At 36.8% G+C, this 25,103-nt stretch overlaps 1 protein-coding gene across 4 annotated transcripts in view; it reads right to left on the bottom strand.

Annotated features, from left to right (window-relative positions):
- The window catches only part of DNAH9 (dynein axonemal heavy chain 9), a 232,556-nt gene that overhangs the window by 140,881 nt on the left and 66,572 nt on the right, over positions 1-25,103 (bottom strand). For all 4 annotated transcript variants that reach the window (XM_039359504.1, XM_039359501.1, XM_039359502.1 and 1 more), the window contains 5 exons: positions 21,952-22,162; positions 20,665-20,792; positions 19,128-19,236; positions 17,488-17,635; positions 14,079-14,253 (listed from right to left, as the gene is read on the bottom strand). In XM_039359504.1, the coding sequence (XP_039215438.1) occupies positions 14,079-14,253; positions 17,488-17,635; positions 19,128-19,236; positions 20,665-20,792; positions 21,952-22,162 (771 nt within the window). The remainder of the gene's footprint in view (positions 1-14,078; positions 14,254-17,487; positions 17,636-19,127; positions 19,237-20,664; positions 20,793-21,951; positions 22,163-25,103) is intronic.

The following is a 25,103-nucleotide window of genomic DNA, read 5'->3' as shown; positions in this document are numbered from 1 at the left end:
TAGGGAAGCAATCTCACATTATAGACCTTAATTGCTATAATTCTTCAGCTACCCTGGCTGTCTGGAAGATAACTAGGTTAAGGAAGCTTGCTATAGGAAAAACCTGTGTTGAAGATGAGTCTTTTATGACTGAGAAGAGTTAACAGGAGAGTTGGTAATCCATTCTCAAGAAATGATGTAAGGAATCTCTCTACAACGAGGATCTTATTGAAATGTGCCTGTGAATATCACTGTGAACCAAAAGTTCCTGCCAACTCAACTTCAAATTCTCAATGGATTCTTTCGGGATTATTTTTCTTAGATATGTTGGCTTCAGACACTTTTCCAATACAGCCAGTCAGATGAAGCCATAAGTTCATGTCATTGAGGCTATGAAACTTTCCACTAGGGAATAGTAATATAAAAAAAAAAATACAAGTAATTGCACCAACTTGAGGCTTTTTCTGTGGATATACTGACGGGAGAAGGAGAAAGTCCTCTTACTAAACCCAGCCATCAAGAGTTCTGTAATGTGGTGGCTTTTCTAACTTAAAATAACATAATTCCAGCTTTTTTTATGGCTGCAGTACATCTGAAAAAAAAAAAGCTTTTTTTATGGCTGCAGTATATCTGTGAAAATCAAGACTCTCAATCTCCTTAACCAACTTCTAAGCTTTAACCCCCCCCCCTTTTTTTTTTTTTTTGGCCTGGCTCCTTTTTCTACCCACCTCATTTTCTGTTACATTTATTGTTCCATTATAGATTTACTAAAAACAAAAAAGGAGGAAATGACCCGCATAATAATACATCCTTTCTCACAACATGGATCATCTAAAAAAGGAAAAAAGAAACCAGATCAATAGAGTAACAAAAAAAAAGTAATTCTGGTAAGAAAACAAAACAAAACAAAAAAGACTGAGAAAACGGATTATCTTTAGCATTAAGATAATGTTAAATAGTAGGAAATCAAGCAACCCATGCTACCAGAGCAGTGATATATTTTGGCTGCTGGTGTAATGGGGGGAGAGGGCTTGCTGACTTTAATGCTCTTCTTTCCACCCCTTTTCAGAGAAGGACCTTGCTGCCCACCTACCAGCCTGCAACACTGGAAAAGCATTCATATTGTTTATTCTGACATTTCAGCTGCAAAAGGTCAGAGCTAAGGGCAATTTCTATAGCGAGCAATAAACAGATTTTATATTGGATCATTTTTCACCAGATCTTTGCTTGTTCTTATTCAGACTATGGTACTTTGGAATCTTCGCTCTGACATTTACAGAAAAGCTGAGAAAGGAACATGGAGTTCACTGTCCAGAACAACATTGTAGAGGTACCATTTTGTTGGGTCTAAATTACAAATGCAACTTGCAATGTGCTTTTATGTAGCATTGCAGCAACGATTAAGACTATCAAGGACTTTAGTGCACACAGCAATTTTCATAAAGAGAGATCGAGAGAGGCTTCATGCTGAGTCCTAAACCAGGGCTCTACTCCACTTTTGAAAAGTTCAAGGGTCATAATAACAAACTAGGGTCTCTTTCAGGACAAAGGTGCAAGGGATCCAAGCACTACATAAAAAAAATTAAATTATTTCTAATTCAAAATCTGTATTAAGATTGCAATGAATACAGTTCAAACAATTAATGCCAAATTTTGTAATTTTCCTTTTCTATTCCTGTAAGAGCTACTGGAGGAACGTTGTTCATGGGGTCGCGACTTCGCAACTAACAACAACAAAGGACTACTGTTTGTAGCAACATCTGGAAGGACTGCAATGGATCCGTCCAACAGTACTATAGACTGCATGCATTCTTGCAGTTTCAAGTTGAGTATTTCTGCCCTTAATGAAAATGACTGTCATTTAAACAAGGAGGACTAAGTCATGACTTTTGAGTAGGTGAAGCTTTTCCTGCTTGTCACAGCCAGATTTTCTATCTCACTTAATCCAGATCCTGCCCCATTCCCTAGATGAGTGTTTCTCATTCTTAACCACTTCAAGAAATGTGGTCTTCGGGGGGCGGGGCCAGCTGCCAGGAAGAACGGGTGTGTTGGATGATTCTCTGAAGCATCTAACCCCGTTCCCGACTGTTTGACAGATCCTTTGTGATCCCTAGTTCCCTGGAGGGGGACTGGGAACAACAAGGCGCCCTGGGGAGTGGATTCAGGCGGCAGCCAGGAGCCACGAACCCAGGAGAAGCTTTGACAAGTCAAGCGGAGAAGGGGAAACGGCCGACAATGGCGGCAGTGAAGAAATGACAGCAGTCAGCTGGCCGAAGCTTAGCGGTGGAAAAGCTGGACGGTGACATGACAGTTCCAGTCAAATTCATCTGAGCAGAGATTCTGGCTAGAAGGGATCCGGTGTGAGATCGTACTGGAGGATTTCACTTGAAACTTACCGACTTTAGTAGCCTACAAGAGGGGAGGAGGGATTTCCCTCACTCCTGGAAAAGCGGCGAAAAGGAAGGTTTGGCTAAAAAGGCTTGCCTGCTTACTTGCTACGTTGGCTGGATTTGTAGAGAAGAGAAAGGGGGCGTCCTCCTTCTTCCCTTACTCCAGAGACTGAAATTTAGCCCTGGAAGGCTAGCTACTCTAAGGCACAAGAGAGATCGTCTGGAAGGAAAAAAACGGAGGTAGACATTTTGGAATGAATAGACAAGTTTAATACCAGAGACAATATTAGAGTGACACCTGCTGGTTAAATCGAGAATTGCTGTAAGAGTGGGAAGGGGAAAACTACTAGGGAAAGAGACTGTGTAGCAAATTTGCCCTTTCCTTGTAATGTTAAGAACTTCTTGATTCTTAGTAACAACTTTGATACTCTGGAAAACATTTTAACAATTGTAAATAAGTGGGGAGGTTGGTTTGGAAAATTGAAAAAAATGTCTAGCACTCCAAATCTTACAAGGGCTGGAATAGGGAGAAAGCAGACACTTCAAACTACATTGCTGGAACCAGGTTCTGTTAGGCAAAGATCACTAGAAGAAATGGCTCAAAAAGATAGGGCAAACCCACTTAAAGACTTGCAACAAATGCTGCAATCAATGCAAGAGTTAATGTGTAAAAACCATGAAGATCTGAAAAAAGAAATAGGTGAAATAAGGAATGATACAGGTGAACTTAAAGATAAAATTAAATCTATGGATGGGAAATTTGAATCCTTCCACCACCAACTTATGAAAAATGAACAAAAACTAGTAGAAATGGAGGAAAGGATTGATAAAGAAGAGCAGAGAGTGGATGAAATGAATGAAAGGCTAGTTCAAGCCAATAAAGAATTAGAAACCACAGTTATTTCTTTGGAACTTGAGAAGGCTGCACATTATCTACGGTTTCAAAATGTAGGAGAGATGAAAGGTGAAGATCTCCCAGTAATAATGTCAGATATTCTAGCAGGAGCGTTGGGGTCTACAAGAGAGGAGATGGCCAATGAGATAGATGAAACCTATAGAATACACACAAATTACGCAAGACGACACAATCTTCCCAGAGAAGTGCACATTAGGTTTATTAAGAAATCAGTTAGGGATGAAATTCTTTTCAGATTCAGAGATGATACACTGGAATATCGAGGTAAACAGCTGATTGTACTTAAACAAGTGCCCAAAAGAGTGAGAGACCTGCGAAGGCCTTACCAATACATAACTTCCAAACTGATAAGGAAAAATATCAATTTTAGATGGCTAACTCCGGAAGGAATTCTGGTAACATGGCAGGAGAAAAAGTTTCGCCTAGACTCAATAGAAAAAGCAGAGGAATTCTACAGGGAAAACTTTGGTAGTAAGGAAGATTTAGTTGAAAGAGAAGCAAGAGAGGAAGGAGAGACACTGGTGCAAGCCATTGAAGCTAGAGGTAAAAGAGTTGAGCTTCGAGAGGACACTGATGAAGGGAAAAATGAAGAAAAGCAGGAGGAGAGTAGGTTTAAGGAAATTAAAGAGGCTAGACCGATAAGATCAACAGTGGAAAGAGGGAAGGATTTACAAACTCAAGAGTCTAGACCAGCAATAGTAACTAGATCTAAACATAGATAAGGAGGGGAAGAAATGTGTTGAATCTATATCTATCAACGTTAATGGCCTCAACTCTCCAACAAAAAGGAAGAAGTTTTTCAATAGGCTCAATAAGATGAATTTAGATATAATAATGTTACAAGAAGTCCACATTAAAAAACAACATCAATACTTATTAAATTGTCCCAAATTGGGGAATATGTTCGCAGCACTTTCGCAATATAAGAAAGGAGGTGTGGTAGTATATATTAAACAAGAAATTGTGGCTAAGCAAATTTATAAGGACGAAGATGGCAGAATTCTAATTGTGGAAGTAATTTTGAATAAAACCAAAATTCTTTTGGTTGGAATTTATGCCCCGAATGAGGGGCAAAAACATTTCTATAAAAAACTCTACAACATTATTAGCCAATTGGAACATGATAGCATTTGTATAATGGGTGACTATAATGCAATTGTGGATAATAATCTAGATTATAAATGTGGAAAGAATAGAAAAAGAATTAGAGGAACAATATCTGATATTTTCTTTAAAATGGTAGATGAGTTTAATATACAGGATATTTGGAGAGAAAGGAATCCTGGGAAAAAACAGTTTACTTTTTATTCTGGACGTCATCAATCTTGGTCCAGAATTGATATGGTGTGGATGTCAGCTGACTTAAATTTAGAAGTAGAGGAGATTATGATTGATACAAATACCTGGGCTGATCACAATCCGATTAGAATTAAATGGAAGGGGCAAAAAAACACGAGGAGATGGACTCTAAAAAGGGCAATCTTAAATCATAAAGAATTCAAATCAAAATTAGAAGAACAATTGGATCTGTTTTTTAAGTCAAACAAAAAGGAGGATACAAACTGCCAAAATTTATGGGATACAACCAAAGCCTACATGAGAGGCGTTGTAATTTCTTATATGGCTAGGCAACACAAAATCAAAACACAACGCCAAAGACAACTGGAAGAAGAACTACGTAAAGTTGAGGATAACCTGCAAAATGAACCACAAAGATGTGATTTGAAACAACAGATTGATTTAATTAAACATAAGATGGATATTATTACGAAGGAAGATCTAGGACAGCAGATAAAACGTACTAAACAAAATTTCTTTGAAAATGCTAATAAACCAGGGAGATGGTTGGCTTATAAAATCAAAAAACACAATAATAAGCAGAGAGTTACCAACCTTTATAACGCCAAAGGTGATATGGTGTGCCAGAACGAAGGAAAAAAGCTAGTGGCATATGAGTTTTACAAGAATTTATATAAGGACGACGAAAAGAGAAATAACCATGACATAGTACAGTATTTACAACTAGTCGATTTACCCAAGGTGCCAGAAGAATTTAAAACTCTCCTAAATAAAGAGATAACACATTTAGAGCTCTCGGTTGCAATTAAGAAACAGAAAAATAATAAAACACCTGGACCAGATGGTATACCTGCAGAAATGTATAAAATTGCACAAGAATCTTTAAGCCCAATGCTGTTGGACTTATTTAACGAGGTTTTAACCCAAGCTAAAATACCAGCTTCATGGGAAGAAGCCTTCCTCACGTTGATTCCTAAAGAAAACACCAACCTGACACAAATTAAGAACTATAGACCCATTTCTCTTTTGAATTCAGATTACAAAATCTTCATGGCAATAATGGCACAAAGATTGGAAAGGTTCTTAGTGGATTTTATACATATTGATCAAAACGGCTTTCTATCTAAAAGATATATAAGAAACAATATTAGGACTGTTTTGGACATATTGGAATATTATGAAGTACATAATGAAAAGCAAATGTGTTTAATTTTTCTTGATGCCCAAAAAGCATTCGACAATGTAAAATGGGATTTTATGTTTAATCAATTATTGTATATGGACTTTGGGGAAAATTTCTTAAATATGTTTAAATCAGTTTACTCTAAGCAGGTGGCCAAAGTAATAATCAATGGAGAACTGACTGAGAGTTTCCAAATGCAAAAAGGCACAAGGCAAGGCTGCCCACTATCACCATTGTTATTTATATTATCTCTCGAGGTATTAACTAGAGCAATCCGGCAAGATGAACAGATCCAAGGTCTAGAAATCAAGAAAGAGACATTTAAAATACAAGCCTTTGCAGATGATTTAGTTTTTATTATTGAAGAACCACTACAATCAGGGATTAGGCTGATGGAAACATTGAATAGATACGGGGAAATAGCAGGTTTAAAAATAAATAAAGAAAAAACTAAAATGCTTGTCAAAAATATGACTAAAATACAGAAAAGTGAATTGGTTGATAGAATTGGTGTTCAAATTACAAATAAAATTAGACATTTAGGGATACAACTGACTGCCAAATGCGCTACGCTTAAAAGGGATAACTATGATAAGTTAATAGAACAGATTCAAAAAGACTTTGATATTTGGACTAACCTACAGCTCTCTCTTACGGGCAGAATCGCGGTGATTAAAATGAATGTGTTGCCAAAAATTTTATTTTTGTTCCAATGTATACCTATAAAATTAGACAAGAAATTTTTTCAAAATTTGAACAAAATGATGTGTAAATTCATCTGGCAAGGAAAAAGAGCAAGGATTAAATTAAAATTACTACAGGACTCAAAGGAAAGGGGGGGATTTGGTCTTCCAGACTTGGAGAAATATTACCAGGCCGCAGCATTAGTATGGGTAAGAGATTGGATATTACTAAAAAATAGGAGACTATTGTGTCTGGAGGGCCATGACCTACAAATAGGATGGCATGCCATATTATGGGATCATAAATATAAAGTACATAAATATTTTCGAAGTCACTATATTAGGCAAGCTCTTATTGATGTATGGACAAAAATTTGGCAACCAAATTATACCCAAGTACCTAGTTGGATCTCACCGTTAGAAATATATGTACACCCAAAATTTACTCAATTAGACAAGATCATAACATATAAAAATATTTTAGATGAAAGAGGGGAATTGAAATCCAGGAAAACCATCCACGATGAAGGGATAGAATTAGAATGGTGGGCATACCTGCAACTGCAGGCAAGATATCGGAAAGACAAAAAAGAGTTAGGTATTAAATTAGAACCAATAGAATTGGATAAAATAATTTTGGGGTCGGAGGATAAAATGATTAAAAAACTATACTATTATTTGCTAGATCAGGCAACGTACGAGGAACAAGTAAAAGTGACTATGTTGAATTGGAGTAAGGATTTTGGTCTTAATTTTGATCTGCATATATGGCAAGAACTATGGGCAAGAAACAAGAAGCTTACTTTGGCCACCTCTTACAAAGAGAACCTTTACAAAATGTTTTATAGATGGCATCTCCCACCCACAAGATTGTCTAAAATGTATACCAATGTCTCCCCTAAATGTTGGAAATGCAATTTGAAAAGTGGAACTTACTATCATATGTGGTGGGAATGCACGCGAGCTCGTGATTTTTGGAACAGGATTAAAATTTGGTTGGAAGAAATATTAGAGCAAGCGGTAGAACCAAAACCAGAACTCTTTCTATTAGGTTTAACTACGCAAAAACATGACAAAGGCGTATTTTATTTAATGCTACACATTTTAACGGCCTCCAGGCTGGTTTTTGCTCAAAATTGGAGGAACAAGGAAACCCCAACGGAAGAAGAGATCCTGCATAAAATTTTAATATGTGCTGAGATGGACAGGCTTACAATGATTATGAAAGACAAAACGGAACACGAATACTTCGAAATCTGGGGCAAATTTTACCGCTGGTATGAATTAAGAACTGCTCGGACTTCAAACTAATGGTAGAACTAAAAGATATACATAACTGTACATATAATTGTATATATAATTGTATTGTATAAAAGATGAGGTTTATATAGAGGTTAAGAACAAAAAATTATAAAATTATAAAATTTTTGTACTATGATAGGAACTGATAGAAAAATTCACTCTGGAATGTCATGTTTGTCCATTGTTGTTTTAATTGTATTAATGAATAAAAATTAAAAAAAAAAAAAAAAAAAAAGAAATGTGGTCTTCCACTCCCAGAATTCCCCAGCCAGCCAGTCGAAGCCCATGCATCTTAAAATTGCCAAGATTGAGAAACACTGTCCTAGATGTTTTAAATTAGCCGAGCACCCATTGAATCTAATCATGACACCCTGACTTAGAATCCATGGGGACTAGCGGCTGTGGATTTTGCAGATGTTCAGTTGCTCACTTCTGACACGCTTTCTCTATCAACTTTATTTTCTCTGTTGCTCTGCTAAAAATTGCTCTGACGTCCATATATAATTCTGCTCAGGTCTCTATTGCAACTAGTATCAAACTATTAATTTGATAATGTTATGTTCATGGGTTTTATTCAAAGAATCACTATTCTTGGAAAAAAGATTCTGCACTCTGTGCAGAGGATCTCAGCAGACATAATGTTCTCTAGTTCACTCCCTGAGTGAAATGTCAAAGTAAGCAGTGCAGTCAATGTGAAACACTGAGAGATAAGTCCTGGTTTACTTAATTTACTGAATAAATAATTAGAGTGGAATAGAGAGAACGGGGTGAGTAATCAGCATGCGAAAGTTTTTCTTCTGTGAGACTGCAAATATGTTGGTATATAGAAAGATCTAAGAGCCCCTCAATATATTTTTTCCACTGATCATCTGGAACAATTATTGAGGTAACATAAAATAGAATAGAGCTGGAAGGGACCTTGGAGGTCTTCTAGTCCAACCCCCTGCTCAGGCAGGAAACCCTATACCATTTCAGATAAACGGCTGTCCAGTCTCTTCTTAAAAATTCCAGTGATGGAGCATTCACAACTTCTGGAGGCAGGTTATTCCACTGGTTAATTGTTTTGACTGTCAGAAATTTCTCCTTAGTTCTAGGTTGCTTCTCTCTTTAATTTCCATCCATTGCTTCTTGTCCTGCCTTCAGGTACTTTAGAGAATTAGCTTGACTCCTTCTTCTTTGTAGTAACCTATGACTCCTTATGTCATTTTATTTATTTTCAGTATTTCTCTTATTGTTTCCATTTCTTCTCTGGGGACACCGGTATGATCTTGAGCCTTTTATAATCAATAAATCAAAAATATACTTTTTTTTACTTCCTTGCCCTTCTCATCATCCAGCAAGAGTGCATCTGACTTTCCCAAAAGCAATTTATACATTAATGGTTGATACGTTCTGGAGAAGGGCGGACTGGCTCATCTACTATATAATGATATCTGGTAATGACCTATGAGACAAGGGGGGAAGCCGCAGCCAAGGCAATGGGCAAATAAAAGGCAGAATTAGCCCACAGATGGGATTACTGTGGCAAACATCTCAGAAGGGACCCTCTCTAGGTTTTTTTTTTTTACTGTAAATACAGAAATGTACTTTGAGATTTGCAAGATCCTGTTACTATAACTTTACCCTAAAGTAAAGGTAGTACTTCTGGGTGTGTTTTTGTCTGGACTACCTTGCAAGGCTGACAACTATGATTTTTTTATTGTACCTACTACCTATTTGCTATACTATTCTTCTCCTCACCAATTCCAAAGGAACCAGTTATCCTTTATTCTGGTCTACCCAATTCTTCCCAAACCATCTGTAATGAAGCTGTCATATGACAAGTTATTATTCAAACAAGCTGATTATGTGAAGGTCAAAAAGATGGGAAGAAGAATTCATAAAGGTTTTGCTTGTTTTTTCTTGGATCAAAAATGAGATGAGTAATCTCATAAACACAATTTAAAATATATAAGGTCAGCATGCAGAACAACTAGTGAAATAAACCAGATGTTCGGGTAATAACTTCATGATTAAACCAAGTAAGTTTTAGCAGAAAGAAGAAACATACCATTCTGTGTATGCTTGTATCTCTCTCTCTCTCTTACTACATACATTCATATTTGCTAACAGCTTGCTAGGTAAAAGAATTTTATGCATCACTTAGTGCAAAAAGGATTGTAATTAAATTATTATTGTTTATGGTAATCATAGTTCTCAATATTCCACACTAATTTTACAATAAACACAAGCTCAATATTTTCTTTTGTTTCTTTTTCCGATTAAGGAGTAAGTTCTATAAAGTTTTTTTTTAAAGTTCATTTATTCTTCAACCAAAAAAATATAATAAAAGTTATGTCTTCATTTATTTCACATACAATATGAAAACTTCTGAATGGGCAAAAAGCCTCTGATCCTCTTATATATCTTACAGGTTTTCGAATGAGCATTCTGTGAAATTAACTGGACCTCAACAAGGATTGGTCAGCGCTAGGAGCTTTTTAATATAAGTTTCTACCTTATTATGAAGTAACCAATGCTTTATGTCTGAGTGGTCATCTATCTTCTGTCTATGTGATCATTAGAAGTCAAAAATATCTTGGCATGTAATCAATCAATCAATCAATAAAAAAGGGCACACTGTTAAAGGCTAATTTATTGCTTCCTTTCTCCAGACACTCAAAATGTAAACCTTTGCCAGGGCCTGTTTAAGATACAAAATAGTGGTTGTATATCATATTTACATGTGAAAGGACCACAACTGGGACCTCCATTGTGAGCAAATGACCAGCTACTCTGAAAAAACTCCTGACAAACTCAGATCAGACATAATGTCAACTAAAGAACTTGCTGTTAGAGGTTGAAGCATTCTATGTGAGTATTTGAAAGTTCCCGAGGGTAGGAATCTAGCCTGAACAATGATTATAATTCTAGTTTATTTGTTTGTTTGTTTGTTTGTTTGTGTAATTACAACAGAAAGAAGATTTATATGCGGGAAACGCATTATAAGAATAGGCTAAGCCTAGCACCTTCATTCTACCGGAGAAGAGCCACTTGTCTTCTGTTCTGGTTGAAAAGGAAGAAACTGTAACCCATTCTTCAGTTTTGGCTACGAGGCTGACCAGATGTCCTGTCAGGCAGTAGTTAGCACAATTCCTGACTGATTGACTCACTGCATCCTTACCCTTTTCACCAGGGCAAGGGAAGATAATACTTATTCTTCTTTGCTATGGGCAGGTCTCTGAAAACAAGTGGCTTCCACTGAAAGATTTTTTACATGGACTCCCTTCCATTCACATCCCCTTATCCTTAGTACTTTCCATCTGACCCATTCACCAGGTGGGGGAAAAAACACCAGAGTTTTAGGGTTCTTCCTGTCCCTTGGATAAAAAATAGAAACTGGAAGAATTCATGTTAATTTCACCTGGTTAAACAAAGGAAGTGTATTTGTAAAACTTGTAGTGAACTGATGAAAGGTCCCTTCTGAAGAAAGCAATCTGGTCATTTGCCAGAATGATACAAAGGCAGAATGCAAAACACCAACAGAATTTGGAAAACATTATTTTTAACACAGAATGAGAAAAGACAGGCAGAGACTGATTCACAGTGAACTGGTGTGGGAGGATTGAGACAATAGAGGCTATTGTTCTTCAGAAACAATATTTTTAACTATACCTCACACCATACCTAGCTAGACATATGAATGAACCCTCAAATGTCTCTTTCTCTTTCTCTCTTTCTGCAGAAGTGCAGAAATGTGCTGTAAGTTGTTACGTTCATTTTTAAACAAATCACATTTCCTCCTTGTATCAGACCTTAGCAAAATCAGAATGAAAATATAATTTCCAATCCTGGTTGCTTCTGAGTGGTAGATTAAACAAAAACAGTTCTTCAAGTCTACACAAAACGGGAAATTGGGGTTTCTTCAGCTATAAAGTGTAAGATTGAACCATCTAAAAAGAAAGAAGAATGCCAGTCCAAGGGTCATATACAGCCTCACTTCCATAGCAACAAACTATGCTACCTCTCATTTCTTAGATGGCTTAGAAATTCATAGAGTATAGAAATGCCTGTAACAAATGGATTAATACAGCTATTGGGGAACTAGAAAAAAAACTGTAAGAAGAAAAAGACAAAGGCAGTTCTGGAATATTGCAATAGACTTATTGGCTTTTAAGGAACACAGACTAGTTAAAGGTTTTCCATTAAAAATCTGACAAGAAAGCTCACTATCAGTGAGACTCTGAAATTTTATTTCTCTGTTTCTAAACAACCCTGTTTTTCCCCACTAGTTCTCCTTCTCCTTCCCTCAGCTTTCTCCCCTTCTCCACAGCTATAATTGTGAATACACTCAAAAAAAGCTCTGTCAGGACTTCACCTCATATAGCTTATTAAATGGATTGAGAACCACGAAAGCTTAGGTATTGAATAAAAATGTAGTTAAGTCATTGTTTTCTTCAAAACTCTTTCAATCTTTTAAAAAAGATTTTCATAATTTCTTCAAAACAAGCAAGTAAACTTTGGAGCAACAGACATACCAATTAGCACAAGGTTTTGTACTAAAATTGAAAAAAATGAATGTGGAAATAAGGAGAGAACTCCAGGCTTATGTTAATAGGAAAAATAAAGTGATGACAAAATAACAGCTGAAGAATAGGATTAAATGAATAATTAATACTAAGGCTAATTTAGATGTAGAAAATAGAGACTTCCCCCCCCCTTTTTTCCCCTTCTTCTTGTTATAGAAGCATCATGAAGAAAGAGCTGTCTTGTGGGAAAGTAAATTAGTGAAGGAGAGTTTCAGTGCCCCCACATGGATTAAAACAGAAGAGAACAAGCCTTTTGCCTCCCTTCCCACAAAGAATGCCCTGATGGCAAAGGATCTCAATTAAAACAATGAGAAAATGGCTTAGTTCATTTTTTTCCCAGTAGGCTGATGGGAGGAAAGAGTTGGAAATTTAGTTGTGGAGCATAGTCTTGAAAATATCTGAACATTTTATGTAAAGCCTTAAAATCTCCCCCATAGTTTCAATTGGGAAAATGTGACAATCCTAGACTAGGCCAAACCCAAAAATGCCAGGGAATTTCTAGAAGCCTGGCACTCTGACAAATCAGCCATCAATAGACACATAAACATTAACAACATCTATAGATTATACAAAAGAGACAATCAACCAGTCCAAAAGAGAAAAAGGCTCCAGCACCTCCCCACCAGTAATCAGCACTCAGATCAGCATAGACTAACTCCAAGGTCACCTTCAGAACAACAATCAAGTAAAGCAATACCCCAATCAAGAAAGTACCACGGAGCCATTAGTAAACAGCCCAACCAAAGAATCCCTAAGACCGCCCCCACCAAGACAGGCAAGACATCAGAATATAAACAGACAGCAAACAGCACTCCTTTCTAGCACTGATGATGTTACCTAGTTAGGGTAATAAAACATATGCAAGAAAACAAGCAAGCTCAGAGAACATCAAGGACCTCTCAAGGACAGTTACAAATAGAACATGTACTTGTAAGTCCCTGAAATATTAGCTAGGCAGAATTAAACTAGTAATGGATAGTTCATAGCATCAAGAATATGATCTGTACTAATACAGGAAAAATATATAGTGATTTCCATTCCAGCTAGTTCCTCTATAATATTTTAAGAACCCATGGTACATGACATTCAAAGTCATCTCTAATTGACTTTAACAAAAGCAAAGACTCCATTATATTTTGGTTACATTGCTTTTAGAAGTTCCAAGTGCATGATAGGAACATGGTCATCTAGATTTGGAATGCCTTGCTAGGATGAAATAAAAACAATCTGTTGAAGGACTGTGTAGGGCACAAAGAGAGTTTCAGTAACACTAGACTCCAAATGACTACACATATTCCCTCTTTAATAGTATTCTTACAATGGGTAGATTTAAATGCTTTGTGTTTCTCCATAAGAATCTCTGGATATGTTTAAGTCAAATGACAAGCTGCTCTTGTCAAGAGGTATGGCTTCATACATCATACTAAGTCATCCTCTGGTTTAATTATGGCCAAATGTCAAAAGTAAACTGAAAGTTTGTGGTTTATACTAAGCCAATCATCGCTAAAAATGATCTGTGAGCCAATTCACTAAGTGCCCAGTTTAATATATGAAGCTATGGGATCTTTGGTGCTCTCTGAGCTTGATGATTTTCTTGTAGACATTTCATTATCAAACTAAGTAACATCGTCAGCACTCAGAGAGCAGCAAGCTCAGAAAGAACCAAGGACCCTGCAGTTTAACCCTGAGCTACAAATATTGTCTTCTGTATGAAGCTTTATTAATCAATGTCATTTTTCATAGAATCACTTTTCTTACCTGGTCTTGGAACAGAGCACCACCGAATGCCCAAACAGCAGCAAAGACAAAATAAAGTTCATAGAGATCTTTAGGACAATCTGGAGGGGTATTCTCCTTGGTGAGGAGGCATTCAAGGAGATAACACAACATCTGAACCATGCTCTGCTCAGGAATGGGAATAATCTTCTTAAATCTATAATAGGAGAATTGAACAGTTGTGAAGTTTAATTGGATTTAGCATGACTGTCATTGAACAATGCAAGCAGATATCATATAAATCCTCTTTCAACTGTTAACATTTTTTAAATGTTCATTGTTTATAACTTTCTTATCCACTGCTAAAATACCATCAGCACATAGCCAAGTAATAACTATAATCGTATATTTGAGCCATTTTAAAATGTTGATCCTCTTAAAAGAATTGAAATGGAAATCTTTCAAAGTCCTGATCTACCACAAATACAGTGAATTCAGGAGTGGTCAAATGAAAAGAATAATGAAACAGATACTTTTATTTCATATTTTTAATAAGATTTAGTTATGTTTACAAGTATGTGAAACAAAAAAGAGAGTGCATATTGTAATTCTATATTTTGCCAAACAGACATAACAGATAAATCATTCAGAATGCTATCTCTTAAAGTCTTCAAATTATAAATCAAAAGATTTAGGTATTGATCCATTCTTTATTCCACCACTTTACTTTTCATATGATTCTGGTCCAAAAAATTAAAAATATGCCTAGCATTTTAAAAAAATTAGTCTAGAACAGTTTTAGTACATTTTCTATTGTTGGGTTTTAAAAAATATTGCATGTTGTAAATTCTGTAATGTATGTTTATAGTACTTCCAAATTTGAGAAGCAATAAATGTTTCCTTGGAGCATTCCTATCTAGCTGAGGATCCAGCTTTAGAGTGAATTTACCAGAAAGAATTAATGACAATGGTTTGCAAAATATAATTTTGGAAAAAAAAATCTATGGTCTATTTCAGAAGTGTTTTTAGTGGAGCCGTAAAAATTAATCAGAATAACAATGTCACTGGCTATCTTTATAGCAAAAAAATAAAGACTCTTTCATAGCAAAATGCTCATCTTCCACATCAACCTTAGAGTCACTATTAAACTTAATAGATATCCCAATTTTTTATTTGATACCCACTAATAGAGGTTTATCCAGTCCAGTTCCCACACCTCAAGAAAATCTCCTCATCCGAGATTTCTTACAATATAACTATATCTGTTGCTATTTTTCCAGTTTGTTACAAATGTGTCTCTTTTGTTTTTTTTTATCTAAGTTCATTTATATTTTGGCTGATTACTATAAGTGCCATGTCTCCGTGTTAGATAAAATATTTCTCAAGGTCAATTTCCCAACATTACAGACATACTGTATTAAGTTTGAAAAGAACCAAATACATAACAGGAGAACATTTAAGTTAAGGAATATGAATCAAATTTTTAAAAAGCATAAAACAACAAGTGTCAAAATAAAGAAGATATCTTGCCCAGCTAGACTAACATTAAAAACTAAAAAGAAAAAAAAATCTTAAATCTTAAACCTTCAGGTTGTCTTTGGATATTGCTGACATACACAAGCATGGGATGGGGGAGAGGGAAAGAGGGAGAAATACATATTCCTCCATCATTGGTAATAAAGACATAGAAATGCAAGCTTCTGTATTCATCTAGTAGTAACAATTTTTGAAAGAAAGAAAAAGAAAAAAAGACAAGTTTGTTACTTATTAGATAAGTGCAGAGCCTCTAAAAATTCCACAGCAGCAGATGGTCTTTTAAATCTTTTGATCTCTTCAGGAGAAAGGTAGAAGATTGTTGGATACAAAAAAAGTATTTCACATTCTTGTTCCTTGCTAATTACATGCCAAAGCAAAGCCTCTTCTTAAATTTGACATTTATGAAGGAAGATATGGATAACCATTATTTAATATTCATGATATTCATATTTCAATTCAGTGGTTTATCTCAAAAACGATAGAAGATGGACTCTGGTGCTGGACTTCAGAAATTTAAAAATTACAGGGGCAGATGTCCATGAGGGATTATCTTTTGTTTTTCATCTGTAGTATTTCAAACTTAAAGTCAGCTGGCAATAAGATTTCCTGAAAACATTATTCCAGGTAAATGAACAAGAGCTTCTGTCCCTCCTCATCCAAAGGTAGAGTTCTTACTTTTAAGGTGTTTCTTATCAGATGTCCATGAGCTTTAAATCATTGGATTTGCAGATGTACAATGTGTCTTGGTTCCGAAAGATGAAACTCTTCAAAGAACTTTGAGGCATTGTTTACCTTAAAGAATTTTCTTTTACATTTACATGCTAAATCTGGTTTTATGAAAAGTAACAATAATTTTCTCCATGGCTTCCAAATCTTTGTCAAACTTTAATAACCTGGGCTTTCATGGTTTTAAATTCCCCATGGAATCTGATATGCCACATTCCAGGCTCATAAATATACAATCCATCTGTTTAGAAGTTAACCGAAAGTTCACTTTTCCTTCAAAGCTCATTGTTTCTTCTTGTGGAGATAGTGATACATTTCATGTTAATACAGCTTTTTCTAATCCAACAGGGTCAGGGGAAGTATCTATCATACCATCCACTCTGTTTGTGAATGCAATAGAGTGCATAACTCATACAACTTTTTTCCCTTTCCATCATCAGGAGTGGAGTTCTTTGGGATGACTGGGAGAGAGCCATCTTCATCCCTTTATGAGACATTAAAGAGTTGTTAAAAGAAACTAAGAATTTAGGTATAAATCACTCACCAATGTATGAGCAATTATGTTGAAAGGTTTGGAGCAAGATAAAAGAAAGTAACTGCCTAAGCAGCGATCAAAACCAGAAGTTCACAAAACAGCTTTAAGTGTGAAGCAGAAGTACCTACTTTATGAAGTCCCCCCCCACATATTTGCGATCACTGAAATGAGAGGTATCAGCCCTGTCACTTCATCTTAGCTCAAGTTGTAAATTCCTTAGGATTACTCACTTCCCTATGAATAAGTCTTCAAACAAACAATAGGTGCACAGCTATATGGGATTTCCTTGGTATTATGTTATTACATGATTAGACTCTGTAAATAGGTGTTGCAATGCCTTTTTCTGTCTTAAGATGAGCAATATAAGTCTCTCTCTCTCTCTCTCTCTCTCTCTCTCTCTCTCTCTCTCTCTCTCTCTCTCATCTGATCACCCTATTCCTTTTTTTTACAAGAGGAAAAGAAAAATCTCTCCAGTCCATAAGGTTGATACTGAATTCAAACAAGAAATGAACTGCATAAATTAATGAAGGCTAACCAGATATTAGGAGATATTTGCAAATATGAGATTCTTATCATTACTTAATAAAAACTCATGTTAAATGCAATGCAGTAAACAAATTGTGTCAACTCTGCCATAATGCTGTTTTACCATACCTGGTCCGAAGTGTATCCAGACAAACTGGCAAATACTTGTCAAACAAAATGGTCAGGTTAGCTCGTTCTGACTGAGTTTCTCTTCTATCAATCCAACTACTCACAGGGGGATTCCAGCCTAGATCAGCTGGATTGATATAAAGGATCCCTGAAGAAGTAAAATATCGGGGTTAGTCTTAGAATTTCCACATCTAAATTACTGTAGAAAGTTCCCTAGAAGTTAAACCTACCTCCTGATGATTTCATGGATATGCCCTTGTTTTCCTAACCATAAAATGGAAGTGGGAAGATAATGCCTACTTCTGGGATATTTTTTCTCTCTCATATATGGCTCTGAGATTTCCTGAGTACTTCCATCTGAGTACCAGCTGGCCCTGATCTTGCTTTGATTCTGAGTCCTGACAAAATCATCCAGGTGCCACCATGTGAGAAAACAGAGACTAAAATGTATACATTTTGTGCCAAACTCTTAACTTGTGGAAACCACCATTTAAACCAAGTGCCCACCAGATGGATTGGAATATAACTACCATAATCTTACAGAGGGACTGGCTATGCAGTGGCATTTGCATGTTTGGAATCTGGATTCAGGCTCTAAAAATAATAGCAATAGCACTTAGACATATATACCTCTTCATAGTGCTTTACAGCCCTCTCTAAGTGGTTTACAGACTCAGCATATTGCCCCCAACAATCTGGGTCCTCATTTTACCGACCTCAGAAGTATGGAAGGCTAAGTCAACCTTGAGCTGGTCAGGAACAAAGGAATCAAACTCCTTACAGTGAGCAGAATTAGCCTGCAATACTACATTCTAACTATCACAGCTCTAAAAATAAGGTAGGAATATACAGTTAGATACTAGGTAAAACATACCTGATGTCAGTTTTGCTTTAAACCAAGCAAATCTGGAAGACATAGATTTTAATACAAAGGCTCCCTTGGTATGTGTGCAGCTACTTAGATATGTGCTACAATTTGTGGCAAAACTTGGTAGGCAAAATTTACAGCATTCACTATTATCTGTGATAACAAAAGAAACGTGGAGCCCAGAACAAGTGTTGGAAGCAGCTGGGAGGGGTCAGAAAATCAAGATGGCAGCTATAATCACACAATCAAAATCCCACCTTTTTTTTTATGTGCATCACCTCCCTGTAGATATCCTGACAAGTACTTATATCAAAAACTAGACAAATCAGTTTGTCTACATGGCCCCCATCTATTGTTGTTAACTGTAATAAGCTTAGATAAGAGGCATATTCTTAAACATTATATCTTTAAGCATGGTTCAGAGCTTAAGACAAAACTCTAATTGCCTCTGACTCAAATTTCTCTGACTACAATTCTAAAGAAAAATATATTTTATAGCCTAGCCTACATAGAGGTGATCTCTATGTAGCAAATTTAATCCATTTGCATGTTTGTTTGTTTGTTTGTTTGTACAATGTATATACTTGTCCATCTCATGGCAGTGATTCATGCTTAACATAGCCAGTCCATCTGTAAGATTATGGCAATTATAACCCAATACCTCTGGCAGCCATTAGATTTAAATGCAAGTTTCCTAGAGTTAAGCATGGTTTTCCCCATATTTTGCCATGCTAAGGATAAAGCTGTTTTCTTTCTTTCCTCCATTGGCTACCTGCTCGGGACACAGTGGCTGGAGTAGCAGTCCGCAGATGACTGATCTCAAACAGTAGCCTCATGGTGGGGTTGAGTGGGATCCGTTCGTTGCTTGCTAGTGTTAATACCTGTAAAAGAAGGCATCCAGATTGGAAATTCAAAGCATAATGAGATCCACAGCAACCCCTTGGAAAAGAGAGCGTAAAATGTATACCTCACATTATTTCTCCAAAGAGGGCTCAGTAAAATGTCTTACAAACTGTAAAATCATAATTATTTGAAAACACCGTAAATTAAAAGAATCAGCAAGACAACAAGGCAAAGCAATGAAAATTAAATGAAGTATGAAATCATTTATTTAAATGATTAGATTTAGTTTAAACTAGTTTAGCTTATTTAAAGGAAAACGGTCTTCAGTCGGGCATGGAAGGAAACCTGAGCCTTCATCAGGGAAGTCCCACCCTAGAAAACATTCTCACCACGTATGCTGAAGAAGGCAATGGAACATGTTAAGGGGCCAAAACAGCTGAGCTTCACGGGAGTGGTCCTACAAATTTCCCCAAATTTATCATGGTTTAAAAGGTACTGAACAGCAACTTGAAATCACTGAAAATATGGCCTAGCAGTCAATATATCTGGCAGGATAAAGGGATGATATAACCCCAGCACTTCACAACATTTTAGCAGCAGCAACATGTACTAATTCTCAGAGGCAACCCAGCATAAACCATAAAACATGGGCATCTGCAGAGGGAGTTGAAAAAAGTCAAGATGGCACATTCCCCATAGAAATCCAATTGACAACACTTCAATTGTTCTAGCACAGTCGGTTCTCAACCTGTGGGTTGGGACCCCATTTGGGGTTGAACGACCATTTCACGGGGGTCGCCAAACAACGCAGTCCGCCATTTTTCCCCTTTTCCTTAGCTGTGCTATTCCCTTTTATTCTATTGGCTTTTGAAAGCCAATAGAATAGACTCTCTTGAATAGAGTCTAATTCTATTGGTTTTCAAAAGCCAATAGGAATTGTCCAGGCTGTCTCTGCCCTGCTGAACCCACCAAAAGTCCCATTCTGCAAACAGTGCTGCACCAGTTGAGTAGTCCTCGACTTACGACTGGTTGAGTAGTCCTCGACTTACGACCGGTTGGGGGGGGTCGCGGCATTAAAAAGGTTGAGAACCATTGTTCTAGCAGTAAATGACAGAGGTCTTGCAACCTGCTTTTTACAAGAGTCACAGAAACATTGATTTTTCAGAGCTATTGACCAAAGGAATAGCTTAATTAATATTAAGCTAATATTACTATTAAGCTATTAATATTATTTTATTATTTGAAAATATTGAATATTTAATGTTCAAATAATACTTTATTATTATTTGAAAATATAATTCATATTATTTGAAAATATTCTTCTGAAAACTCAAAGTAGATTTCTGAAAACTCAGTTGAACATTATCTGATTTAATTTGTTATGACTAAAATCACTATAAAGATAATCCATAGGTTTCTACACCTTACATTTAAAAATATTTATTACCTTTTAACTTGACTTTTACCTTATTGTCATCCATGACAGTATTGAGAGATTCAATCCACATTGGATCAATATCACCATCCAACACAATCCATTTGGGGCCATCATGTGTGATGTTGGCTAAATCTCGCATAATCGATGAGAACAATCCTAAAGAGATCATAAGTATCCTCTCTACACTTACTAGTAACTCGCAAAAGTTTTAATCAACATACATGAAAATGAGCAAAGGGAAACTAGATGCAGTTAATTAAATCCAGTAATTAAAAAAACAACAGGGTATGAATAGAATTGCATTCAAGAAGAAATGAAGAATTATTATCAAATAAATAATAAATAATCTCATTGGAAAATAATCTCACATCACTTTACACAACTGAGACTGATAAGACAATAAAAAACTACCCTAGGCATTTTTATTTAAAAAAAAGGAAAATAAAAAAAGAACTATGGTTTTGAAAAAGCTTTTGCGACTGCTTTACTCATTTTTCCTAATTCTTGGGCTCAATATTATTTTCACAGAAACAACATAAATATAGTCAAAGGTTCACAAATTTGTATCTTTGAAAAATTACAGAATGTTATGAAGCACAAAAAATATCCTTGTTTTCCACCATGAGGAATTTCTTTGAAAAAAATATTTTGTAGGTGCAGGTGTATACTTAAATATTCCAAAGCACCTGAAGACAAGACAAGAAGCAATTGATGGAAACTAATCAAGGAGAGAAGCAACCTAGAACTAAGAAGAAATTTCCTGACAGTTAGAACAATTATTCGGTGGAACAACCTGCCTCCAGAAGTTGTGAATGCTCCAACACTGGAAGTTTTTAAAAAGAGACTGGACAGCCATTTGTCTGAAATGGTACAGGGTTTCCTGCCTGAGCAGGGGGTTGGACTAGAAGACCTCCAAGGTCCCTTCCAATTCTGTCTCAAAACTGTTTAAGCATCTTTAGGACAAATTATATTGACTTTCCAAAAATGAAGCCTTTGCTTAAAAAAAAGATTTGAGGAAACCTTCTATGCATGCTCGGGAGACTTCTGTATTTTTATTGTTTGTTCCAGACACAACAGATCTGAACACAACATAGACCATTTATAATATAACTGCATATTCTCTTTTATGGCCATAGTGGATAATATGGACTATTTCCTAGATGTCCCTCAATCATACCTTGAAGCTGTTCTGTTCTAAAACAGCTCAAAGCAAACCCTTCGAAGTTGGATTTTTGTAACTGTTTTTTGTGATTTGGCAAGTTTAATGAAAGAAATAACACTTTTATTGGATTTCAATGCACAGCCGTGATCTTACCATCTTTCCATTCTCTTGTAGATGGATTGATGATGCCGAAGAGTTCATCGTTGGTCACTGCTTTTGGATTGAGGTCTGTCCAAACAGGTCGCCGCTTCATAATATGGTAAATCTTGTTCAGAGATTTCAGCACTTGTGACTTGCCTGTGCCTGCGTTGCCCACTACAAAGACTGAGTGTCGAACGGCAAGGAGCTCTTCAAGCTGTACTACCTTGAGTAAGAAGCCAATGAGAAAAAAACACCACACTGCGGTCACACTTATTACTTGCTATGCAGACAAGTGCTATATATACTCTTCAAAAGAAACTGAACAGCTAAGTTCCACAACTGGTTAACAGACACAAGCAGAACAGGATAAAATAGAAATACAGTAATAAAAACCATATTTTTTTATTTTACAGTCACAGACCAAAAGGCAAGTGCAACAAAAGAAAACACAAGAAAAATACAATCACAAACAGTTAACACTAGAAGCCTTGGCTAAAGGGAATTACAACGTTCACCTCTAATAGTTACAGCTCTTAAAAGAAATTTAGAAACCTGAGAAGTAATATAGGAGGAGTCATCTCCTAGACAATATAAGACCAAATTACTAATTTTAGAACCAGAGGGATCAATTCCAAGGAGAGACAGTAATTTAATTCTGGCTGTGTTATACATCGGGCAGTATGATAAGACATGCTCCACAGTTTCAACTTCAGCCCTATCACAGGAGAATAGTCGCTCACTAAACAGGAGCCTCTTGAATCGCCCATCGAATAGTGCTGAGGCAAAACATTGAAACAGGCTAGGGAAAAGACTCTTCTATACTTGGGGATGGTTGGAGTATAGAAATATGAAGCCATCCTCAATCCATAATTATTAGAACGGCTGAAGATCAAAGGGGAGCAGGTTTTGTTGGCTCTGCATCTTAAATATTGCAAATCTATGTCCACAAGCCGTTGGACTACCCTAAGCTGGGCGACCTTGATACCATAATCTCCCAGAGCATCCCCCGTAAAACCTAGCAAATGGAGTTTCTTTGTCAGCTCCCTCTCCCAATGAGAAGTATGAGAGTAAGCAAACACCAGAGAAAGGTAGCTACCAGGGACTGCCGAAAAGAGCACCCAAAACCACCATTTAAAGGAGTTAATCCACGCCATGCATTCGACTGAACGAATGCCCAGTTCCAGGTACATCGAAGCAAATCCAACACAAGGAGGAAGACCCAGAAGTTTCCTAAGAAAAACAGCCTGGGTTCTTTCAATACAATCTTTGAAGCCTCGTATCCATATGGGAATTCCATAAAGAGTTTGGGCCAGAGTTTTGGCTTTATATATACGCAGAGCAGAAGGAATAAACTGGCCCCCTTGGGTAAAAAAGAATCTTATAATCCGCTGGTGGCTACAGGGGGCCGAATTCAGCACCTGGGTTCGATGTTTAGTCCAAGCACCAGTATTCTGAAATTGAATACCTAAATACTTAAAATGGAAAACCTGCCTAACAACATTACTATTGATAGCCCAGTTGTATAATTTCCGGGCTCTAGAGAACACCAATACTTTGGATTTGTCATAATTAATAGACAAATGGTTCTCAGCACAGTAGGACCCAAATGCAGAAAGTGATCTTTTTAGACCGAGCCTTGATTGTGATAGAAAGACCGCATCGTCAGTATAAAGAAGCAGAATCTTCGTATTTGACAACTTTGGGGCGTGGGACTCAATGCGTACAATGTAAGAGGCCAGGTCGGATAAGAATAAATTAAACAGAAGAGGGGCCAGGACACAGCCCTGCCTAACTCCGCTCTCAATCGGGATAAGATTTGAAAGTTCTCCCTGCAAGCTGCACCTAACCTGGCTAGAGGTCTGATTATACAAAGATCTGATTAAGAACAAAAGACGTTTGTCAATAGAACTTTTGTGCAATTTTGATCACAACAGGTCCCTAGGGACTGAGTCAAACACTGCCTTTAAATCGATAAAAGCAGTGAAGAGTTTGCCACCTGGTGTAATAGCATATTTGTCAACCAGGTGTGCTAAGACAAAACAGTGGTCCAATGTGGCACAGCCCACTTTAAACCCAATCTGCTCTACACCAATAATGTTAGACTCCGCAACCCAAATGAGGAGTCTACGTTGAAGATATTTAGCATACAATTTCCCAATGATGGAAAGCAGGCTTATAGGGCGATAATCGGCAGGGTTGTTCCTGTTTCCTCGTTTAAAAACTGGAATAATAATTGCTAGACTCCAAGAGATAAGAATCCTACCAGAGGAATTAATATGGGTGAAAAGTGTTGCCAAAAGAGGAATCCACCACTTGGGATTAGATTTTAGCAAAATGGGGGGTATAGCATCGGGGCCAGGGGCTTTGCCTGACTTAAGTTCTGAGATAAGCTCAGCGATTTTAGCATGAGTCACGGGTTGCCATATAGGAATTGCAAGAGGCAGTTGTGATCCAAGCTCAGTCAAAATTATTGAAGTCTGAAGAATTGACAAAAATGATTTTCCCAATCTCTGTTAGAAATACAGCAGAGAGGGAGTTCTTGGTAACCAGGGAGAGAGCTGGCAACAATTTGCCAAAATAGTCGGGTGTTCTTCTGCTGGACAGAGAGGAAAAGTAAATCCCACTTCTCTCTCACTTTAGCCCTCTTTTTCTTAACAATTAGCCCGCTTCAGGCGATAATAGTCCTCTGGTGGGCGTTTGTCCCCTCGGTTACGGTAAAGCAAGTAAGCTCAGTTAATCTGGTTCCTAAGCATCAGACATTCTTTATCAAACCAGGAATTGCTTCTTAAGTGATATGGACCCCTTGGCCTACAATCAGCTCCTAGCTCCCTTTGAATACTATTAATTAGTGATTCAAAGGCCAAGATTGTCTCTGAGCCACTACTTATTAGAACCTGATTATGAAGGCTGAGACATTCCGGAGATGATAAAAAGGAGTGGTGTTCTTTCTTTGTATAGAAGGCTGTATGGGGATCCAATATCTGGGGGTCTTTAGATAAGTGTTTGTTTGAGGAAAGCCCAATAATTGTAACCAGGGGGTAGTAATAAAAACCATGCCAGAACAGGGGGAAAAAAACAAGTTCACTATTTGGTGGCCAATCATTAGCATTCTACTTATTCTCCATGAATGTGTCTAATTCCCTTTAAAGGTTTACTAAGTTGAT

Source organism: Crotalus tigris, unplaced genomic scaffold (genome assembly GCF_016545835.1).
Source record: "Crotalus tigris isolate CLP2741 ecotype Arizona unplaced genomic scaffold, ASM1654583v1 scf7180000019078.1875890, whole genome shotgun sequence".
In the NCBI taxonomy this organism is placed as follows: Eukaryota; Metazoa; Chordata; class Lepidosauria; order Squamata; family Viperidae; genus Crotalus; species Crotalus tigris.
This window is presented reverse-complemented; position numbering and strand designations above follow the sequence as displayed.